The following is a 20800-nucleotide window of genomic DNA, read 5'->3' as shown; positions in this document are numbered from 1 at the left end:
AAATATTTTTTTCAAAAAATCACTACAAGACGTACGTAGTGGTACCAAATATATATAAAAAAAAATGAAACTTTATCAGTAAAACAGCAAATATTTTACTGTAATTAATTGACTTTTCTATAAATTTATTGTTTTATTAGTATATACACTTTTTCTTGTCGCTAAATTTGTCTTCTTGTCGCTAATTTTTTTTCTTCTTGTCGCTTCTTGTCGCTAATTAGTGAGACCGAAAATAATGTTCATTATTTTAGCCTTACCTAAATTTACCGGAAGCATGTGGATTTATTTACATCAAGAAATTTCAACATGCGTCCACTAACTGAAGAAGAGACAAAAATATTCTTTGAAAAGCTGTCGAAATAGTAATAAAAATTTCATCAGTAGTACATTTAACAAATATATACAAAATAAGTCCAATGGGGTAAAAACCTGCCGAATTTCTGGCCGCGTATCACAGGCACTTGTTTCTATCCATGGGAAGCCCCACTATCAACGTATGTCAAACATACCGGTGCTTACTGCCTAAGTGTTAAGTTTTCACACATGGTTTTGAATGATAAAAGTTTTTACGGTAAAATATTACCCTAGAAAGAAAAAGGGGTGGTACACCTGAGATAAATAATATATATGCGACTATATTTCAGAACTGGGATATTGGGGTCCTACTAAAAAGCGCCCGGGTGAAGAAAAAGCACCTGGGGGAAAGAAAAAGTGCCCGGGGAAGAAAAAAAAAAGCGCCCAGGGAAAGAAAAGGCGCCTGGGGAAAACATATAGATATTGCATTGGCATGAGACAACTTTGTGTCGATGAAATAAGTTATGCACATTGATTTTTAAAGGCAGTGCTTTAATGCCTTTCTGGTTGCCAGATTAATTTTTCCTTCCGCGATATCCAACTTATCTACGTGGGGGGTCATTAGGCTCCAAGTAGATCCGGAAATGTTGAATTCTCTCCTCTTCTTATTGTGATATAAAATGTTTTTTGTTTCATTTCATTTACATTGGGAAATAGAGAAACGATCATTGTGTTTTGTTAGTTTTAAAAACTTTTGATATATTTGTATTTTGCATTATAAACAGTCAACCAATTGACAAACTAGAATTATTTGAATTCCGTGTGGAAAGAGGTCGGGTTAATTTCGAGTGTTATCTGCAATCTAGATGTTTATAAATCATTTCAGTCGTTGATATACATGTAATAATTAAAGGTCGACTGAACATGAATTATATTATACAATTTAAAGCGTATTTCTGTTTATGCACGTGAACCCGTCTAACGTTATTGTTATTTCGCAGTTACATAAAGTAGCAAATTATCGTTCCTGAATATGTGGCGACGTGGTAGCCGATCCTGTTCCTGAACTTCCGGTTTCTGCACTGTGCAACTATTACAGATACATTTTTAATTAACGATGCCAAGTACTTGTTGTTGTATACCTGGATATCATTTAAGAGGAGGACATGCATTTCCAAATGACTTAAGAAGAAGGAAAAGTTGGATCAACGCCATGGTCCATACGCAGATTGGACGAGAACATGATGAAATCGTGGAGTCCATCGGCATCTCAATCAGCTGTTGTTTGCAAGGCACATTTTACTGAAAAAGACTACGTGCAGGAAACTATTCATGGTAAAACTCTATTTTCTTTTTGAAATATATAGTTATATATGTAATCGCCATGCGAAAAAACCAAAGTCTGTTTACAACCGCAATTATCGTTTTTGAATAAAAGGGGGTGGTTAATAAACTTAATTCAAGACGTCATAATTTTTTGGATTACGATTCAATGTGATCTGTTTGAGATTTTTTGGTGATTACTACAATTATGATGATTTCTTACAAGAGGTATATCATACTGAGAATTATTTTAGCAGTAATTATGCTAATGTACAATGTAGTAATGACAGGAATGCATAAGCTATGCCTCATAGACTTTCTTGAAAAATATCAATGACAATGTTAACAGGAACAAAACAATGACATGCTCTCATCTATATAATAGCTATTTAGGTACAAACAATGTACGTTTGTTGCATAAGTCTCTCATTGTTTGTCCTTTGGATTTACATAACATACATTGAATCAGGCAAACATACTTTTATCCAGATTGTAATGAATAAATCTAGTTAATATTTTGCCAGGTAGTACAAAGTTTACATTGCTAATGGAAGTTCACTTAATTATCAAAAAACTAATGTTTTATAACGTTTTTCAGGGCACAAACCCACCATACAGAGACTTAAGTCTACTGCCATTTCCAGCCTATTTTCCTGGACCAAGCAAGAGACTGAATCGTCAGCAAAATGAAAAATCAGGGCAGTTTCCTGTGAAAACAAAAGAACTAAACTTGATGAATATTGTAGTAGAAATCTAGAGGAAAGTTGGTTTTCCAGAAGAAGTCATTCATACTGCAGAAAGGATTAATGACTGTCCACCACCAACTGCCGAGCTAATGTTGAGCTTCACAGATGGAATTACGCAAACACCATCAATAAAATTGAGAATGGAAATGGGGAATGTGTCAAAGAGACAACAACTCGACCATAGAGCAGACAACAGCCGAAGGCCACCAATGGGTCTTCAATGCAGCGAGAAACTCCCGCACCTGGAGGCGTCCTTCAGCTGGCCCCTAAACAAATATGTATACTAGTTCAGTGATAATGGACGTTGCCTATGTTTTTAGCAGAGAATTTTGAAATGAAGACACGTGACACAGCCATGCATTTTTATACTGGTTTAGAGTTGTATACTAAATTTTTATTTGTTTTGACCACACTTGCAATTGGTTCAGCAGCACATTGTTTGAGATACATATATTTTCAAATTGATAGGGTGTCAGTTGAAAATCAGTTTATTATGACTTTGATGAAATTGAGGCATTATACAACCAACTTTGAACTGTCTAGATTCTAGATTGAATCTAGTGTTAAGAATATTGTGTATACATGGATTGTTTTTATGTCTAAACAGTGGTGTGAGGCTAACACTTGACCATCTAGTGGTTTAGTCAGGTATTTTTCGCCATCCAACTTCAAATTAAAGTTTCCTACAACTTGGATTATTATTGACAGCACAGAATATCCCGTGATAAAACCAGCTCAGGCAACCTTTTCATCATATAAAAACAGAAACACTGAAAATACTTGTATGTTCGACACCTGGTGGTTTAGTCAACTATGTCTCTTATGCATATGTTGGTTGTACCAGTGACTGTGAAATAGTTGTAAGATGTAGAATAGTTCAATTATGTGATCCAGGTGACAGTGTTATGGCAGACAAAGGTTTAAATGTGCAAGATTTGTTTGCTAACTTTTTTCAAAAAAAGAAACAGAATTAGTTCAAAACTCTTATACGGGATAGAAAAGTCTCCAATTAACACGTGCACATAGAGCAAATTATTGGACTAGGCAAAACATACTAAATTTTTAATAAATCCTATGAATGGAACTGAAACAAAACTTTCATCTGAAATAACATTTAGTTGTTTTATGTTGTGTAATTTTAGAACTTGTATTGTGCCAAAGGATGCATAAATAAAAGTGACGCAATGAATTTTGTTCTGATATATATATATATTAACAATTACATGCACATGTAAATTGTAATGCATATAGTCATGGTGTGATATTCAGTGAGTTTATCAAACCAAAGTGCATAAGAAATGGATTTAAGCAGTTACAGGTGTTACTGTCACCGTACAATCTCCAACAATGAGAAAAACTCGTACCGTGTAAAAAATTTCAGAGATCTTACAACTAAGTTTTGTTGTCTCACCATGACTTTGGTGAATTGTTTATATCTGTTGATGTAAATATAAAAAAGAAGATGTGGTATGATTGCCAATGAGACAACTCTCCACAAGAGACCAAATGACACAGAAATTAACAGCTATAGGTCACAGTACGGCCTTCAACAATGAGCAAAGCCCATACCGCACAGTCAGCTATAAAAGGCCCCGAAATGACAATGAAAAACAATTCAAACAAGAAAACTAACGGCCTAATTTATGTACAAAAAATGAACGAATAACAAATATGCAACACATAAACAAACGACAACCACTGAATTACAGGCTCCTGACTTGGGACAGGCACATACATGTACATACAGAATGTGGCGGGGTTAAACATGTTAGCGGGATCCCAACCCTCCCCTAACCTGGGACAGTGGTGTAACAGTTCAATATAAGAACGAACTATAAAAATCAGTTGAAAGAGGCTTAACTCATCAGATGGATAAATACAAATACAAGTGGACGTGGCCGGGTAGTTGTACATCCAAACAACAAAAAGACACTAAGTACAGATCTGAGAGTACTCGCAGTTACTGACAGCTAGTTCAAAGCCACTAACAACTGATAAAAAAATCTTGCATCTAAGACTAAATTATCAATCCGTAAGCTCCCTTTAGAATTTTATAAATTTTAGATTTTACATTTCTGAGTTTTATTCTGGGGTTTTATTCATTAAAAAAGGGGGGATTTTCCAGTTTTTGGACAACAACTCAAAAATGCTTTAAGCAGTTCGCATGAAACTTTGGTGAATTATTTATAGCTATTGATGTAATCTCCCTATTGATTTTCATAAATTTCAAATATGACATATTGACAAGAAATTGAACTTTATTTGTTTATAGTCTGGCAACAGATTTATTAAGTATTGCGCAACAGCACAGTGTATTGCACAACAGCAAGAAATCTTTAATTGAATATAAATTCAATTCATATAACCGATTTCAAGTTCTTTGACTACATTTATTCAGAAACTATAATATGTCAAATATTTAATTACAATCCAAATTCAGACCTGTATCAAGCTTGAATATTGTGTCCATTTTTGCCCCAACTGTTCAGGGTTGGACCTCTGCAGGTGTATCCAGCTGCGCTCAGCGAATCAGTTTATTTCTTAATTAAGAACTCCTTTTTTCATTCATAAATTACTTTATACTTGGAAATATAATTTTGCTTGGAGTTATAGTTTCTAAAAAAAGTAGTGTCATTGAAAGAGTTGACATGTTGCAATGTACATTTATTCTAAATAGTTCTATGGTACCAAATCAAAAGTTTATATAAAAGAAAGAAGTCAAAGGTTTCCCATCATAGTTTAGTTACATACATTTTTTTTGTACCTGAGGTCGTTGAATATAGATCATTATATAAATTAAACTTTGTTTGATTTAAAAAAAAATTGAATATATGGGGTTCTTTGATATGCTGAATCTAAACATGTATTTAGATTTTTGAATTTTTGGCCCAGTTTTCAAGTTTGTCCAAATTGGGGTCCAAAATTAAACTTTGTTTGATTTCAACAAAAATTGAATATATGGGGTTCATTGATATGCTGAATCTAACCATGTATTTAGATTTTTTTTTGTGGACCCCACTATCAAATTGGTTCATATTGAGGTCAAAAGGGTCCAAAATTAAACTTCATTTGATTTCATCAAAAATTGAATGATTGGGGTTCTTTGATAAGTCAAATCTAACCGTGTATTTATATTTTTTAATTTTGGGTCCTGTTTTTTAAATTGGTCTACATTAAGGTCCAAAGGGTCCAAAATTAAACTTAGTTTGATTTTAACAAAAATTGAATTCTTGGGGTTCTTTGATATGCTGACTCTTAACATGTGTTTAGATTTTTGATTATTGGCCCAGTTTTCAAGTTGGTCCAAGTTGGGGTCCAAAATTAAACTTTGTTTGATTTCAACAAAAAATGAATATATGGGGTTCTTTGATATGCTGAATCTAAACATGTATATAGATTTTAGATTTTTGGCCCAGTTTTCAAGTTGGTCCAAATTGGGGTCCAAAATTAAACTTTGTTTGATTTCAACAAAAATTGAATATATGGGGTTCTTTGATATGCTGAATCTAACCATGTATTTAGATTTTTTATTTGTGGGCCCGCTATCAAATTGGTTCATATTGAGGTTAAAAGGGTCCAAAATTATACTTTGTTTGATTTCATCAAAAATTGAATTATTGGGGTTCTTTGATATGCCAAATCTAACCGTGTTTTTAGATTTTTAATTTTAGGTCCCGTTTTTTAAATTGGTCTACATTAAGGTCCAAAGGGTCTAAAATTAAACTTAGTTTGATTTAACAAAAATTGAATTCTTGGGGTTCTTTGATATGCTGAATCTAAACATGTGTTTAGATTTTTGATTATGGGCCCAGTTTTCAAGTTGGTCCAAGTTGGGGTCCAAAATTAAACTTTTTTTGATTTCAACAAAAATTGAATATATGGGGTTCTTTGATATGCTGAATCTAACCATGTATTTAAATTTTATTTGTGGGCCAGCTATCAAATTGGTTCATATTGAGGTCAAAAGGGTCCAAAATTAAACTTTGTTTGATTTCATCAAAAATTGAATTATTGGGGTTCTTTGATATTCCAAATCTAACCCTGTATTTAGATTTTTAATTTTGGGTCCCGTTTTTTAAATTGGTCTACATTAAGGTCCAAAGGGTCCAAAATTAAACTTAGTTTGATTTTAACAAAAAATGAATTCTTGGGGTTCTTTGATATGCTGAATCTAAACATGTGTATAGATTTTTGATTATGGGCCCAGTTTTCAAGTTTGTCCAAGTTGGGGTCCAAAATTAAACTTTGTTTGATTTCAACAAAAATTGAATATATGGGGTTCTTTGATATACTGAATATAACCATGTATTTTGATTTTGGACATTGGACCATAATAGGTAAATTAAAAAAAATCAAGTTCTAAGACCACATTCTTTCTGTGTCAGAAACCTATGCTGTGTCAAATATTTAATCACAATCCAAATTCAGAGCTGTATCAAGCTTGAATGTTGTGTCCATACTTGCCCCAACTATTCAGGGTTCGACCTCTGCGGTCGTATTAAGCTGTGCCCAGCGAAGCATTTTATTTTTAAATTACGAAATATAGGTTTTGATCGAGGACAATATCGTTCATGAATCTTCTATATACTCTTGCTTATATTTACTAACTTACTTATATACAATTCAGAAATCTAAAATGTAAAAGTGCAACAACACTATCTACACACTTTAGATGTAGCATCGTACATATCCCCATTTATATTAAGGACAAAACAAGCAGTGATTTTTTTTTTTTTTATTCAGGAAAACATTTATTGTCATAAAATATTATTATTTTATTCTCCCGGGCGCTTTTTAGTAGGACCGGGATATTGAAGACAACCATGTGGGTCTCAATCTAAATTTAGGGTTCTATGACTAAATGAAGGTATACACAGACGTGCCGCTGAAATAGGTTTCCCTTTTATATTTAAATTATATTAATGGCATACACTGAATTTCACTGAGGTCAAATATCAATGGGTCAGTAATTTTCATCTTCCGAATTATAATAGATGTTTGTTTAAATGCTGTTTTATCGTTTTTATTCAAATTAAGATATCAAAACTTGTACTTGGATGGAGAGTTGTCTCATTGGTAATCATACCACATCTTCTTATTTATATTGTATATAATATATCAGTTCACACTGCCTTTCCCTATATTGGTACATATAAAGACATTGAGCGGGACATTTAAGGTGAAATTGTAAAAAAAAAAAATTCATTTCGTTTTGTTTTACTGTATTTCATTTTGTTTTGCGCTGTTTTGTTTCATTTTGTTCTGTTTCTATTTCGTTTCGCACTTTAAATAAAATAAATGCACGAAATACAATTATCATTTATTCATTTTTCTGTATTAATAGTTCCACTCGCTTTACAAAAAAAACGGGCGGTATATAGTAATTGGGAGTCGTACATCTTTTATAAGATTACACTTTTGTATCCACAAATGCTCCCTAACCGACTTGAATAGTGTGTGATTTTTAACAATAACGTTTAAATCTTGCTAAATAATGTAAACGGTATTATTTACTGTTTTATGACTTAAATGATACATTAATGATGGCGATTTTTTTAAAATATCAGCTTATAATTTATTCCTTATGAAATATAGAAATATCTCGTTATAAATGATGTGTCATGTTTTTGATTAAGATTCGGATCCAATTGATATTCGTGTGCATTAAAATATCTTTACAAGCAAAGAGCATTTAAGTCAAGAATGATGTAATATAGTTTTATTTGATAACATATAACTTCTTTATTTCTAAAGAAATAAAAAAAAATCCTCGTTTTAAAAAATGTTTGACTTGCATTAAACCTAAAATAGGGTTCACAGACATCGGTATACTTTGAAGACAACCTGAGTGCTTTAAGAATATTTAAACGAAGTTCTTGAGGGTCTATACTTTGAAATTCTTAATTTAATTTAAAATGTAATGCATGTATATGTTTAATGCAACTTAAATTACTTTTCTTTTTTTAAACGAGAAAACGATACAAAGGGGCATTTAGAACACATAAGTCGAAGAAAAAAGACTCCACCATGGTCAAAAGAAAAACGACAAAAATACGAACAAAGTCCACAAAAACTCCACAAAGAAACATAGAGTTCATTTCTCCATGACGATAAAAAAAATCAACTGATTTTGACGAATCATGGTATATGTTTTCCAATTATAATAGTAAAGTTTAAATAATTGAGACTTCTGATAAATAAGGACAATTTGACAAACCACAATGTAAATTCAATCCAGTTGTCGCTAACAATAGTCGAAAGTTAATACTTGGTGCCTGACGGTAAAAGGGGATTCAACCATCTTTAAAGATTTCTAGGATCACTTATTACAACACGGGCCCATGTATGTAAAGAGGAATATATATATGCTTTATACCGTATAGCGGGTTATTTTCGCGGGTGTAAAATTTCACGATTCAAGGGCAATAAAGTATACGAACAATTTTGGGGGTTTTTATTTTGGTGGATTCTTAAATCCCAATTAATTATTTTGGCGGATACTGAAATTGTTGTAGTTAAAAGATTGTAAAACAAGTGTCTATTGTTCATGTTGTTATGGTTTACTGATTTTTTTACCTGAATGCCATGCATCTTAATTATTGATTATATTCTGATACAGTTAATAAATAAAATACCAATGACTTAGATATTTGCTACAGGTATTCAAACGTCTTGTAAATTTTACAGTTGATTAGTTACGAAAATGACCGGAACTTTGATGTACTTACTAATTAGGTTACAAAATTATCATGAGTGTTTACAACTCTTATATAGTTTGACACTAATTAATAAGGGTAATTACATGACAAAACTACCTTACTCTCTTATTAAAATTGACACTTACACGACGGGTGCCACATGTGGAGCAGGATCTGCTTACCCTTCCGGAGCACCTGAGATCACCCCCAGTTTTTGGTGGGGTTCGTGTTGCTTAGTCTTGAGTTTTCTATGTTGTGTCATCTGTACTATTGTTTTTTTTATTTTTGGCCATGGCGTTGTCAGTTTATTTTAGATCTGTGAGTTTGACTGTCCCTCTGGTATCTTTCGTCCCTCTTTTATTAATAAGGGTATACACACCTGACAGTCATTTTATAAAATACATGTATGTACAATGCCATTTGGCATTTATGTTGTTAAAAGCAACATATACTGTTATTGACTTGACGACCGAAAAAAATAGATTGTTTACAAAATGCTTTAGCTATTTGAAAGTACCAAACATATGCATAAATTTTCGCGGAATTTATTTTCGTGGTTTTCGTTTATCTGCCAAAATAAGCGAAAATAACCAGCTATACAGTATTTTCATTGCATTGAAAGACATTTGTTGTTTTATTTTTCTAATTGATCTCGTTAGGTCGTTATAAAACAATTTATAGTAACAGAACTTATTGAAATGCATCAAACTGACAAGTTGTCACAGCAAGCTAAGATGGCCAGTTGGGGGAAACTGAGAAGAAAAAAATCTAGATAAAAACTCTTAACTTTAGTTTAAGTGAATGGATCTCTATGAAATTTTACCATAAGGTTCAATACCACAAAAGGAAGGTTGGGATTGATTTTGGGGGTTATGGTACCAACAGTAAAAGACTAAGGGGCCAAAAACAAGCATTTTTATACGACCGCAAAAAAAATTTTGTGGTCGTATATTGGTATGACGTTGGCGTTGGCGTCGTCGTTGTCGTTGTCGTCGTCATCATCGTCCAGCGTCGTCCGAGGACAAATTGGTTTTCGCACTCTAACTTAAGTTTAAGTAAATGGATCTCTATGAAATTTTACCATAAGGTTCAATACCACAAAAGGAAGGTTGGGATTGATTTTGGGGGTTATGGTACTAACAGTTAAGGAATTAGGGGCCAAAAAGGGGCCAAAAATAAGCATTTTTGTAACTTCCAGACATAACTTGTGTTAGTGTATGGATCTCTCTGACATTGTACCACAAGGTTCCATATCACAAAGGGAATGCTGGGATTGATTTTGAGGGTAATTGCCTCAAAATTTTAGGAATTAGGGGCCAAAAATGGGGCAAAAAAACAAGCATTTTTCTAATTTCATGACAATAACTTGTGTGTAAGTGTATGGATCTTTCTGAAATTGTACTACAAGGTTCCATATCACAAAGGGAAAGCTGGAATTGAGTTTGGGGGTAATTGCCCAAAACGTTTAGGAATAAGGGGCCAAAAATAAGCATTTTTCTAGTTTCCAGACAATAACTTGTGTTCAAGTGTATGGATCTCTCTGAAATTGTACTGCAAGGTACCATACCACAAAGGGAAGGCTGGGATTGATTTTGGGGGTACTGTAAATTCAGAATTTTTTGCGATGTTTTTATTATTGCGAAAAATGTGACAGGGTTATAATCGCAATAATTTAAACTCGCATTTTGAAATTTTTTATATGAATTAAACAAGATTTTTCTCAATATCGCAAAAATTAAAAACACATTTTAGTCTAAAATGACAAAATCGCATTAATAAATGCATGCAATAATTTCTGAATTTACAGTAATTGCCTCAAAATTTTAGGAATTGGGGACCAAAAAGGGGCAAAAAAACTAGCATTTTTCTAGTTTCAGGACAATAACTTGTGTGTAAGTGTATGGATCTTTATGAAATTGTACTACAAGGTTCCATATCACAAAGGGAAAGCTGGGTTTGAGTTTGGGGGTAATTGCCCTAAACGTTAAGGAATTTGGGGCCAAAAAGGGGCCAAAAAACAAGCATTTTTCTAGTTTCCAGACAATAACTTGTGTTCAAGTGTATGGATCTCTTTGAAATTGTACTGCAAGGTACCATACCACAAAGGGAAGGCTGGGATTGAGTTTGGGGGTGATGAATCTTTAGGGGGTTCAAAAAATTTGAGGAGGGATTTTTTTTTTCAATTTTTTTCTTTAAAATTTTCCATTTTAAATTGGTTTTTTCTGATTTATATATAAAAGCAAATAATAATGATATGGTTTGAATAGGTAAATTAAAATTTTTTAAGTTCTTAGACCACATTCATTCTGTGTCAGAAACCTATGCTGTGTCAAATATTTAATCACAATCCAAATTCAGTGCTGTATCAAGCTTGAATGTTGTGTCTATACTTGCCCCAACTGTTCAGGGTTCAACCTCTGCGGTCGTATCAAGCTGCGCCCAGCGGAGCATTTTATTTTAACTTCCAGACATAACTCGTGTGTTAGTTTATGGATCTCTCTGACATTGTACCACAAGGTTCCATATCACAAAGGGAATGCTGGGATTGATTTTGGGGGTAATTGCCTCAAAATTTTAGGAATTAGGGGCCAAAAAAAAGGGCAAAAAACAAGCATTTTTCTAGTTTCATGACATTAACTTGTGTTTAAGTGTATGGATCTTTCTGAAATTGTACTACAAGGTTCCATATCACAAAGGGAAAGCTGGAATTGAGTTTGGGGGTAATTGCCCAAAATGTTTAGCAAAAAGGGGCCAAAAATAAGAAATTTTCTAGTTTCCAGACAATAACTTGTGTTCAAGGGTATGGATCTCTCTGAAATTGTACTGCAAGGTACCATACCACAAAAGGAAGGCTGGGATTGATTTTGGGGGTAATTGCCTCAAAATGTTAGGAATAAGGGGCCAAAAAGTGGCAAAAAACAAGCCTTTTTCTAGTTTCAGGACAATAACTTGTGTGTAAGTGTATGGATCTTTATGAAATTGTACTACAAGGTTCCATATCACACAGGGAAAGCTGGTTTGAGTTTGGGGGTAGTTGCACTAAATGTTTAGCAAAAAGGGGCCAAAAATAAGAAATTTTCTAGTTTCGAGACAATAACTTGTGTTCAAGTGTATGGATCTCTCTGAAATTGTACTGCAAGGTACCATACCACAAAGGGAAGGATGGGATTGAGTTTGGGGGTGATGAATCACAAGGGGGTTCAAAAAATTTGGGGGGGGGATTTTTTTTCATTTTTTGTTCTTTAAAATTTTCCATTTTGAATTGGTTATTTCTGATTTATATATAAAATCAAATAATAATGATGTGGTTTGAATAGGTAAATTAAAAAATTTTAAAGTTCTTAGACCACATTCATTCTGTGTCACTTGTTTAATTGCAGCATTGGTGAGAATATAAAGTTGCTGTTATGCAAAATGGTTTTCTATATATTTAGTTTTGTTTGATTGCAGTATTGGTGAGAATATCAAGTTACTGTTAGACAGACCAGATGGAACTTACTGCTTCAGACTTCACAAAGACAGAGTTTTCTATGTCAGGTATACAAATTACCCATTGATATACATGATATACATGATATACAAACCAACATATTAAACTTCTACATTTTTTCTTCTGAAGATATCTACAATATACTTTAGTTGGTCATATACAACTACATGTATCCTCGTCTCATGGGTTTTCGTGCTATTAAGAATGCATTGTGACGTCAAAATTTCCATTGAAAAAGCATGCATAGTACGAATTCATATAATGTATGAAAATATATGATCTGACCATATGTATATACACATTCAAAACGACTGTTAAAGTTTTCTAATGAAGAAAAAATGAAGATGCATCATGGGTAGATAAAAGACAATTGTAAAAAAGTCAGAACTCAATGACATCCTGAATAATCTACATCATCAACTTTAAAAAAAATACTTTTAAGGACTTACATAAAAATTAACTCTACAAAAATTGACATCTATAAACTGTATGGTAATATGACTCAACTGAAAATAGAAATGTATATGTCTGTTTTCCATTGAGTACTTCAAACATGAATTAAAGTAATTATCCCCTGTCCCAGAGGGCAAGTGAAAGAGAAAAATTACTAGTATCCTAGTATTCTTTTTGAAAAAGTATATATGTCATAAGTTTTAATAAGTAAGTAAGTAAATTTTATTTCCAGTCAGCATATATTTATAAACAACAATAAATAGGCTTAAGTAAGTTCTTACAATTGACAATAACATATATATACAAAGGCTCTTGAAAGCATTACCGTACAAGGTTTCAAATAGGACACGTACATATAAGCATCAAAATGTTAGCACATATAATTTTTAAAATAAGATAAATGCAAATAAACATCAGAGTCTCTTTTCACAAAAAATCTTAAGAGTAAAAGTACTTGTAAGTCATACACAATTCAATATAACTTAAGATCAGTTTTAATCATAGATTTTTGTGAAAAGAGTCGCAGATTAATATAAAACTTAATAAAGTTTGAGTTATTGCCTGTTGAAATGTAGAAATTCAAATTTAAAAAATTAGAATGGTAAGAACAAGTTTTCAATTATTCTAGAACACTGAAAATCTAAGTTTTCTTTACATAAATATTTTTGAATATTTGTACAATGACAAAGATTAAAAAAATGTCCTTGCATTATAGAGAAGAGATAATGAAGTTGGCAGGAAACATTGCCAGGAAGAATCTAATCAGTATGGGAACATGCTTTGGTAAATTTACTGGATCACAGAAATTCAAACTACACATTACAGCTCTAGATTTTATTGCACCATATGCTAAGGTAAATTCACTAATGTGTTGTTGTTTTTAATGGGGTCTTGTACATGTGTAAGATATCATTCTAGTTTGTCATATGTATTTTTAGTATCAAGACACATATATATTAAGGGACATTCAACTCTTTTCCTGTTAGATCTGGATAATTAATAAATGGAATTTTTTTACTGTTACAGTCGACATAGATTTTCAAGTTGTAAGGGAAAAATAAGTATAAATAAGAAGATGTGGTATGAGTGCCAATGAGACAACTCTCCATCCAAGTCAAAATGTATAAAAAGTTAACAATTATAGGTCAAAGTACAGCTACCAACACAGAGCCTTGGCTCACACCAAATAAGGTCTGTTAGTTGTAAAGTTGTTCTTGTTGAGTACTGTTTTGTTTATTGACTATTTTATGTTTTTGAATGATAAGTAGAAGACTGCATAAACAAATATTTTGAAATTATTACAATTATTAACATGAACCACAAACTGCAGGTACAGGGATTTGATGAGTTTTACAGATGTAATCAACTTTACAAATAGGAAATAAGCATACATTCCTTGTTGAATCCAAAACAAAGTTTATAACTTTTCCTGCCTCCTGGTAGAAAAAAAAATAGGGTAGGTAGATAGTAAACAAATATTTATTTTTTTTTAACATAGATTATGAATTGAAAAGTTCTTAACTTAAATAGTGTTTAACCAAAATGTCCGTAAAATAAGTTAGGGAAAGTATGAAAATCCAAGGAAGGTAGGTAGGCAGGAAACATAACTATCTTTTTGGACCAAACAAGACTGAGGCTGGTCGAGTTAACTCCCATGTTAAATCATTTTGAATGAAAAGGAGTTTCTTTAAATATCCCAAATAAAGTCTGCAGTAGTTTTTGTGTTCTTTATTTTTAGTTTAAAGTATGGGTAAAACCAAGTGCAGAACAACAGTTTGTTTATGGACATCATGTAATGAAATCAGGTCTTGGAAGAATTACAGAAAATACTCCACAGTATCAAGGTGTCATTGTGTACAGCATGAATGATCTCCCCTTGGTAAGTTAAAATTTTATCCCTGAACTATAAAATTGAGAATGGAAATTGGGAATATGTCAAAGAGACAACAACCCGACCAAAGAGCAGACAACAGCCAAAGTACAATCCCTCCCGTTAGGGATTTAGTATCATACCATCATAAAATATATGAGAAGAACATAACCCGTATCATGCCAACAACTGGTTTTAGAATAAATGTGTTTATTTCCGATGCAAAGACCCTATGAGTGAATCAATATTAATACCAAAATATGCAATCCTTAATGACTTGACAACAGTATCGTAACTATATCCTTTCCGAATAAGTCTATTTAAAGGTTTGGTTAGCTTTTGAGGTGAATGCCAACATTTTTGTGCTTTGTAAAGAATATTACTATAAAATATTGGATGTGAAATACCTGAACGTATAAGATGTCTGCATGTTGATTTATATTTAAGAATGATGTCCTTGTACCGATGATAAAATTTAGTAAATGTTTTGACTAGTTTGTGACATCGAAAACCCTGGTGTAATAATTTTTCAGTAATACAGAGATTTCTTTCGCTGAAATCAAATACATTGTTACATACACGAGTGAATTGAACAAGTTGAGATATATAAACACCATAAGATGGAGACAAGGGAACGTCACCATCTAAAAATGGATAATTAACAATAGGAAATGAAAAAATCATCTCTTTTATCATAAATGTTGGTATTAAGTTTCCCGTTAAAATAAAGATATCAAGATCCAGGAAAGGGCAGTGTTCATTGTTAGTATTAGCTTTATTTAAAGTCAGTTCGGCAGGGTAAATCTCTTTAGTGTACATACTGAAGTCGCCATTATTGAGAGCCAATATATCATCCAAATATCTAAAAGTGTTGTTAAATTTTTGAATCAGATGTTGTTTCTTTGCTGATTTTAGTCATAAATTGTAACTCATAACAATACAGAAACAGGTCCGCAATAAGTGGTGCACAGTTAGTCCCCATGAGAATTCCGATAACCTGACGATATACATTATACATTATTGTTATGGGGATTTTCTTGCTGCGTTGAAGACCTATTGGTGGCCTTGGGCTGTTTTCTGCTCTTTTGTCGAGTTGTAGTCTCTTTAACACATTCCCTGTTTCCCTTCTCAATTCTATTATAAGGAGTAAATATAAAACTAAAGGAATATTCAATGAATCTAAGATGATGAATGATCTGGTCTTTGTATGAAAATCTAATGTGAGCTGCATCGGATAGAAATTGACCTTATGCAAGTGCACATACACATGTAAATGTATAAGGCTTTAGTTTGTTTTAGAACATTCAAATACGAAATGAAAGATGAATGTTGGTCTGTTTTGTAGGGTTCTTATAACAAATTAATTTGTAAACAGTTACATACTTTCCGTAGAGATTTTTTCCACCCGAAATAGGTTTACAGATGTATTGATATTTGTTTGCATAAGGTCAATTTCTATCCGACTCAGCTCATGTGATAAAGGCACCAAATTGAGTTCTCAAACTTTTCCAAGACATATTTTATTTGTGCCAGTAAACCTTATCAACTTTAAAAAAAACAACTATTGGTCTGTAACCTACTGTTGTGATGTTAAAAAGTGATGTAAAAAGCTTCAAGAAAACCTTTTATTCCTTCAATTGCATACACATTGAAATGTGATTTATTTTTGCTGATGGAAACATACCTCACTTCACAAGTTTAAATGTGATAACTTAATATCAACTTTTTCAAAAATTGCCACCATGACTCTTATCATAAGATTTCTAGTGTGATTAAAATTTTTCCCACACACTGTACTGATTGTTACCGAAATCACGTTCTTAGCCGAATTTAACTTATTTTCCCAAATTAAAATATCAATAAGTACACATCACACATCCAAAGGATTATTAATTGTAAAGATGAAATAAACAGGCTGAAAAATGTTTTCTCCCTTCTTAAAATTGTCAACTTCTTGTTTAATGTTGACAATATGGCTGCTCACCATGAATCATAAAATGCTATTTGAAATCCAAGAAATCCTCTTTTATTATGGATTTAAAATAATCCTTTACTCCTTTCCATTGAAGTTCGGATATAAATAGTCCTGTCAATGAATTATTTTGTGTTTCATTGAACTGGTTCCTTGATATTTCACATCATTAGCTAGGTAAAATAAACAATCTTAGACTAGCTATAGTCAAACAAAGTGATCACATGATCGAAATTGTACAGGTAAGCACAGGAAATATAAAACTTGACAAAATAAATAACACTGAATAGATAAGATAGTTCTGTGGTCTGTCCATTAGAATAGTGTTGAAATGCAACAACACTGTAGAAAGCAGCACTAAATAAAGGCAACAGTAGTATACCGCTGTTTGAAACTCATAAATCGATAGAGATAAAAACAAATCTGGGTTGCAAACTAAAACTGAAGGAAACGCATCAAATATAAGAGGAGAACAAAGACACAACGAAAACACAACATTAAAATGTAACACACACAAAAACGAACTATAATATAACAATGGCCATTTTCCTGACTTGGTACAGGACATTTTAAGAAAAAAATGGTGGGTTGAACCTGGTTTTGTGGCATGCCAAACCTCCCGCTTTTATGGCAACGTCAAACACAACACCAAAACGACAACATCACATGACAGGACCACAATACCAATAAATGGGAGAACATAAAGGACAAAGAAACACACGAATAATAGCTAACAAAAGGTACTAGGCTTAAAATTCAATACGCCAGACGTGCGTCTCGTCCACACAAGACCAACCAGTGACGCTCAGATGAAAAAAGTTTGAAAGCCAAAACAAGTATAAAGCTGAAGAGCACCGAGGACAAAAAAGTCGCGCCTAACACGGCCAGGGTTTTCTGCCTTGGACAAGAACATCCTTATTATTTAGAATAATATAATTTTGCAAACAGGAAAAAGTCTAGGGAGAACACAGTGATGTAGAATCATCTAAAAAAAATAAAAATCATAAGATTAAGTAAAGCTGTTTGGAGGGTTAAATAACTATTAGATATGATTTTGTCTACATTCTGTAGTAGATTATTGATAAAAACAAATTTGTGATCTTTTAGGGTTTTGGTGTAGCAGCAAAAACAACACAGGAGTGTAGGAGAGCAGATCCTATGGCCATTGTTTCATTTCATCAATCTGACATTGGAGAATATATCAGATCAGAAGAAAAATTATTATAGTATTGATCAAATGTTCTGTTTATTATTTATTATTACAAAAACCACAATTATAGTGACTGGCCTTAATACATAGTTAGGTGGCAGTTGTTGTTTTCAATAATTTGGTGTGGTGTTGATGGGAGATCTTTGGTGGTCTGTTTAGATTTTATTCACATCTTGTCTAGACTCAGGGTCAGTATGAACTTACAGTATGTATATATTCATATAATCATATTACTGTTTCGTGAAATTGATACAAAAATTACAGAACATCTTCAGTTTTTGTCTTGCCTCAGACTTAGACATGCTGTGTTGGCATTTTCAACAATCATGACAATGTAAAAGTTTGTGATAAGGTCAGTTTATGGGAAACCACTTATGGTGGGTCATTACTATTAGGTTTTCAGTTGTATTAGCATTGGCACGTCTCATTTCCATTGAGAAAAGGGTCCACCCCCTCAGTCATGGTCTCTTGCCTTGAAACTGTTGTTTTGTAAATACATGTTTAAGTTTGAGATTAAGTTAGTTTATGATGAACCACGAATGGTAATTCATAGAACTGTTATTGTGACTAAATTTGATATCTACCTTTGTAAGTAGAACATGGTATCCTTAATGAAATTTTGTTTAAAATTTATTTGTTATCTGCCAATTGTAAAATTTGCCATTAAAATACATAAACATTAAACACATCATAGTAGAATATGACATCATAAAATTTTGCTCTCTTACAAATATGTATTCCAAAGGTATGCCAATAACTTAATTTTATTTGATATGGGCAAAACAAATTTTAGTGTGAAAATTATGAATGTGACTTCAACAATTCCTTGTTATCCATATTTTTCATGAATATGTTCAAAATGTTTTACTCCCCTATTTTTCTTTGATACCCATGTAGTGCTTCCACAGAATATTTAAGAACAAGGGTATGTGCTAATTAAACAAATATCCACCACAAACTCGAGGATGTGGATTTAAACAAATGTAGGTCACTGTACAGCCTTCAACAACTGAGCATAACCCATACCCTATAGTAAGCTATTAAAGGCCATTGCATGACAAAAGTTAACTTAATAGGCTTATGAAAACATCATTAGATGTGGGATTTAAAAATCATGATTTAGGATTAATGCATTAGATATCAATAGAAAATATGGTTTCATTAAGCACTAAATTTCAGGTTATGCTTGTATCATGAAATTCTGGAAAATGATCATTTTTTTCTGTATTGCTTTATTTGCATTATAAAAAAATTGGAGCATCTAGTAATAGCTTTGTCTGTCATTTTGTCTTTCTTTCCGTCTGTCTGTTCTTCTGTGTTTCCGAAAACAACTTGTTTCCAGATGATAACTTTAGTCTCCCCTACTGGATTGGAATGAAACATACACAGATTGAAGATAAAGGAAAGGAGAAGCCTGTTGATTTTGGTCAAGGGCACTTTATAAAAAATTACTTAAAATTCCAAAACAATGGTTTCTGAATGTTAACTAGAGTTACTCTTGCTTGACTTAAATGAAACTATACAGACAGAAAATATTGAGAAGGAAAAAAAAGCTTTATACCAATTTTGAAATCAAAGGTCACTGGTACTATAAATAGATTTTATTTTGGGAAAAATGATTTCTGAATGGTAACTAAAGTTACGGATGACGGTATAGGAAAGGAAGAAACACTTTTAAATTTGGGGTAAATATGTCAATGGTCAATTGCACTGTTACAAAAAAGAGAGAATTGGACAAAAATGGTTTCCAGATGGAAGCTTCAGTTTCCCTTGCTTGATTGGAATGAAACTTGTACAGTTGAAAAAAGGAAGGGAAAAGAAATTATTGCATTTGAGGTCCAAGGTCACTGTTACTACAAATAGATTTTATTTTGGAAAAATAGTTTCCAGATATTAACTTAGAGTTTCCCTTGCTTGATTGGAATGAAACATGCAGATGAAGGTATAGGGAAGGGGGGAAAAGCTTTTGAATTTAGGGTAAAAATGTTGGTGGTCAATTGCACTGTTTCAAAAAAAAAAAAGAATTGGACAAAAAATGGTTTCCAGGTGGTAGCTTCAGTTTCCTTTGCTTGATTGGAATGAAACTAATACGAATGGAAAATACAGAAAGGGAAAAGTAATCTATTGATTTTGGGGTCAACAGGTCAAAGGTGGCTTACTGAAAAATAATTTTGTTTTAATATTGGTTTCAGGATGTTATTCCGCTATGAAAAGTATGACATTTACACAGGTAAATAAAGGCAACAGTAGTATACCGCTGTTCAAAAGTCATAAATCGATTAAGAGAAAACAAATCCGGGTAAAAAATTTGCAATAGACATACATATTTCTTTGTACCTATATGTGCATTTCAGTGAACACCAGTCTGCTTTTTACTTGTTTGTTCCTATAAATCTGTGAATGAATGCCCCTTGCAGACATGTCAGTTCTATAGTTTATTTTGTTACCATAGAAGCCTTTAAATCATTTAGACTTTTTAGCTCACCTTGTCAAAAGGGCCAGTGTGTGTTTCCCACCACATTCGTCGCATTGGTAGTGAACTCCTGTAGTTGTATGTTTGCCGATGATGTAAATTACTAGATTACTGTATGACCTTCAGAAAGTAAATATCCATCCCACATTTGACCTGATCTAATATTTGCATTAAAGTCGTCAATATTTTGCATGAAGAGCCTTGCTTGATATTCTCTTCTAAGTAAACGTGGACCTCAGTTTCGAATTTTTTTTCACAGTGTAAAAACTGA

The 20800-nt window shown here is 32.6% G+C and overlaps 1 protein-coding gene across 1 annotated transcript; it reads left to right on the top strand.

Moving 5' to 3' along the window:
• The first annotated feature begins 262 nt into the window (after nt 1–262).
• LOC127719972 (60S ribosome subunit biogenesis protein NIP7 homolog) lies at nt 263–19324 on the top strand. Its single transcript, XM_052226350.1, has 5 exons — nt 263–362; nt 12512–12598; nt 13720–13858; nt 14743–14883; nt 17954–19324. The coding sequence occupies exons 1-5, from the start codon at nt 307–309 to the stop codon at nt 18071–18073; spliced, it is 543 nt and encodes a 180-aa protein (XP_052082310.1). The 5' UTR covers nt 263–306; the 3' UTR covers nt 18074–19324.
• Nucleotides 19325–20800: the final 1476 nt, after the last annotated feature.

The sequence above is a fragment of the Mytilus californianus genome, unplaced genomic scaffold (genome assembly GCF_021869535.1).
Source record: "Mytilus californianus isolate M0D057914Y unplaced genomic scaffold, xbMytCali1.0.p SCAF_11, whole genome shotgun sequence".
Taxonomy (NCBI): domain Eukaryota; kingdom Metazoa; phylum Mollusca; class Bivalvia; order Mytilida; family Mytilidae; genus Mytilus; species Mytilus californianus.
The sequence above is the reverse complement of the archived record's forward strand: the minus strand, read 5'-3'. Positions and strand labels throughout refer to the sequence as shown.

Bases quoted from the DNA above. Each gene is read 5' to 3' on its own strand.
- LOC127719972 (XM_052226350.1), top strand. From the start codon at position 307: ATGCGTCCACTAACTGAAGAAGAGACAAAAATATTCTTTGAAAAGCTG. The intron at 13,859-14,742 runs GTAAATTCACTA...CTTTATTTTTAG, and splicing joins TTATTGCACCATATGCTAAG to TTTAAAGTATGGGTAAAACC. The intron at 14,884-17,953 runs GTAAGTTAAAAT...GTGATCTTTTAG, and splicing joins GCATGAATGATCTCCCCTTG to GGTTTTGGTGTAGCAGCAAA.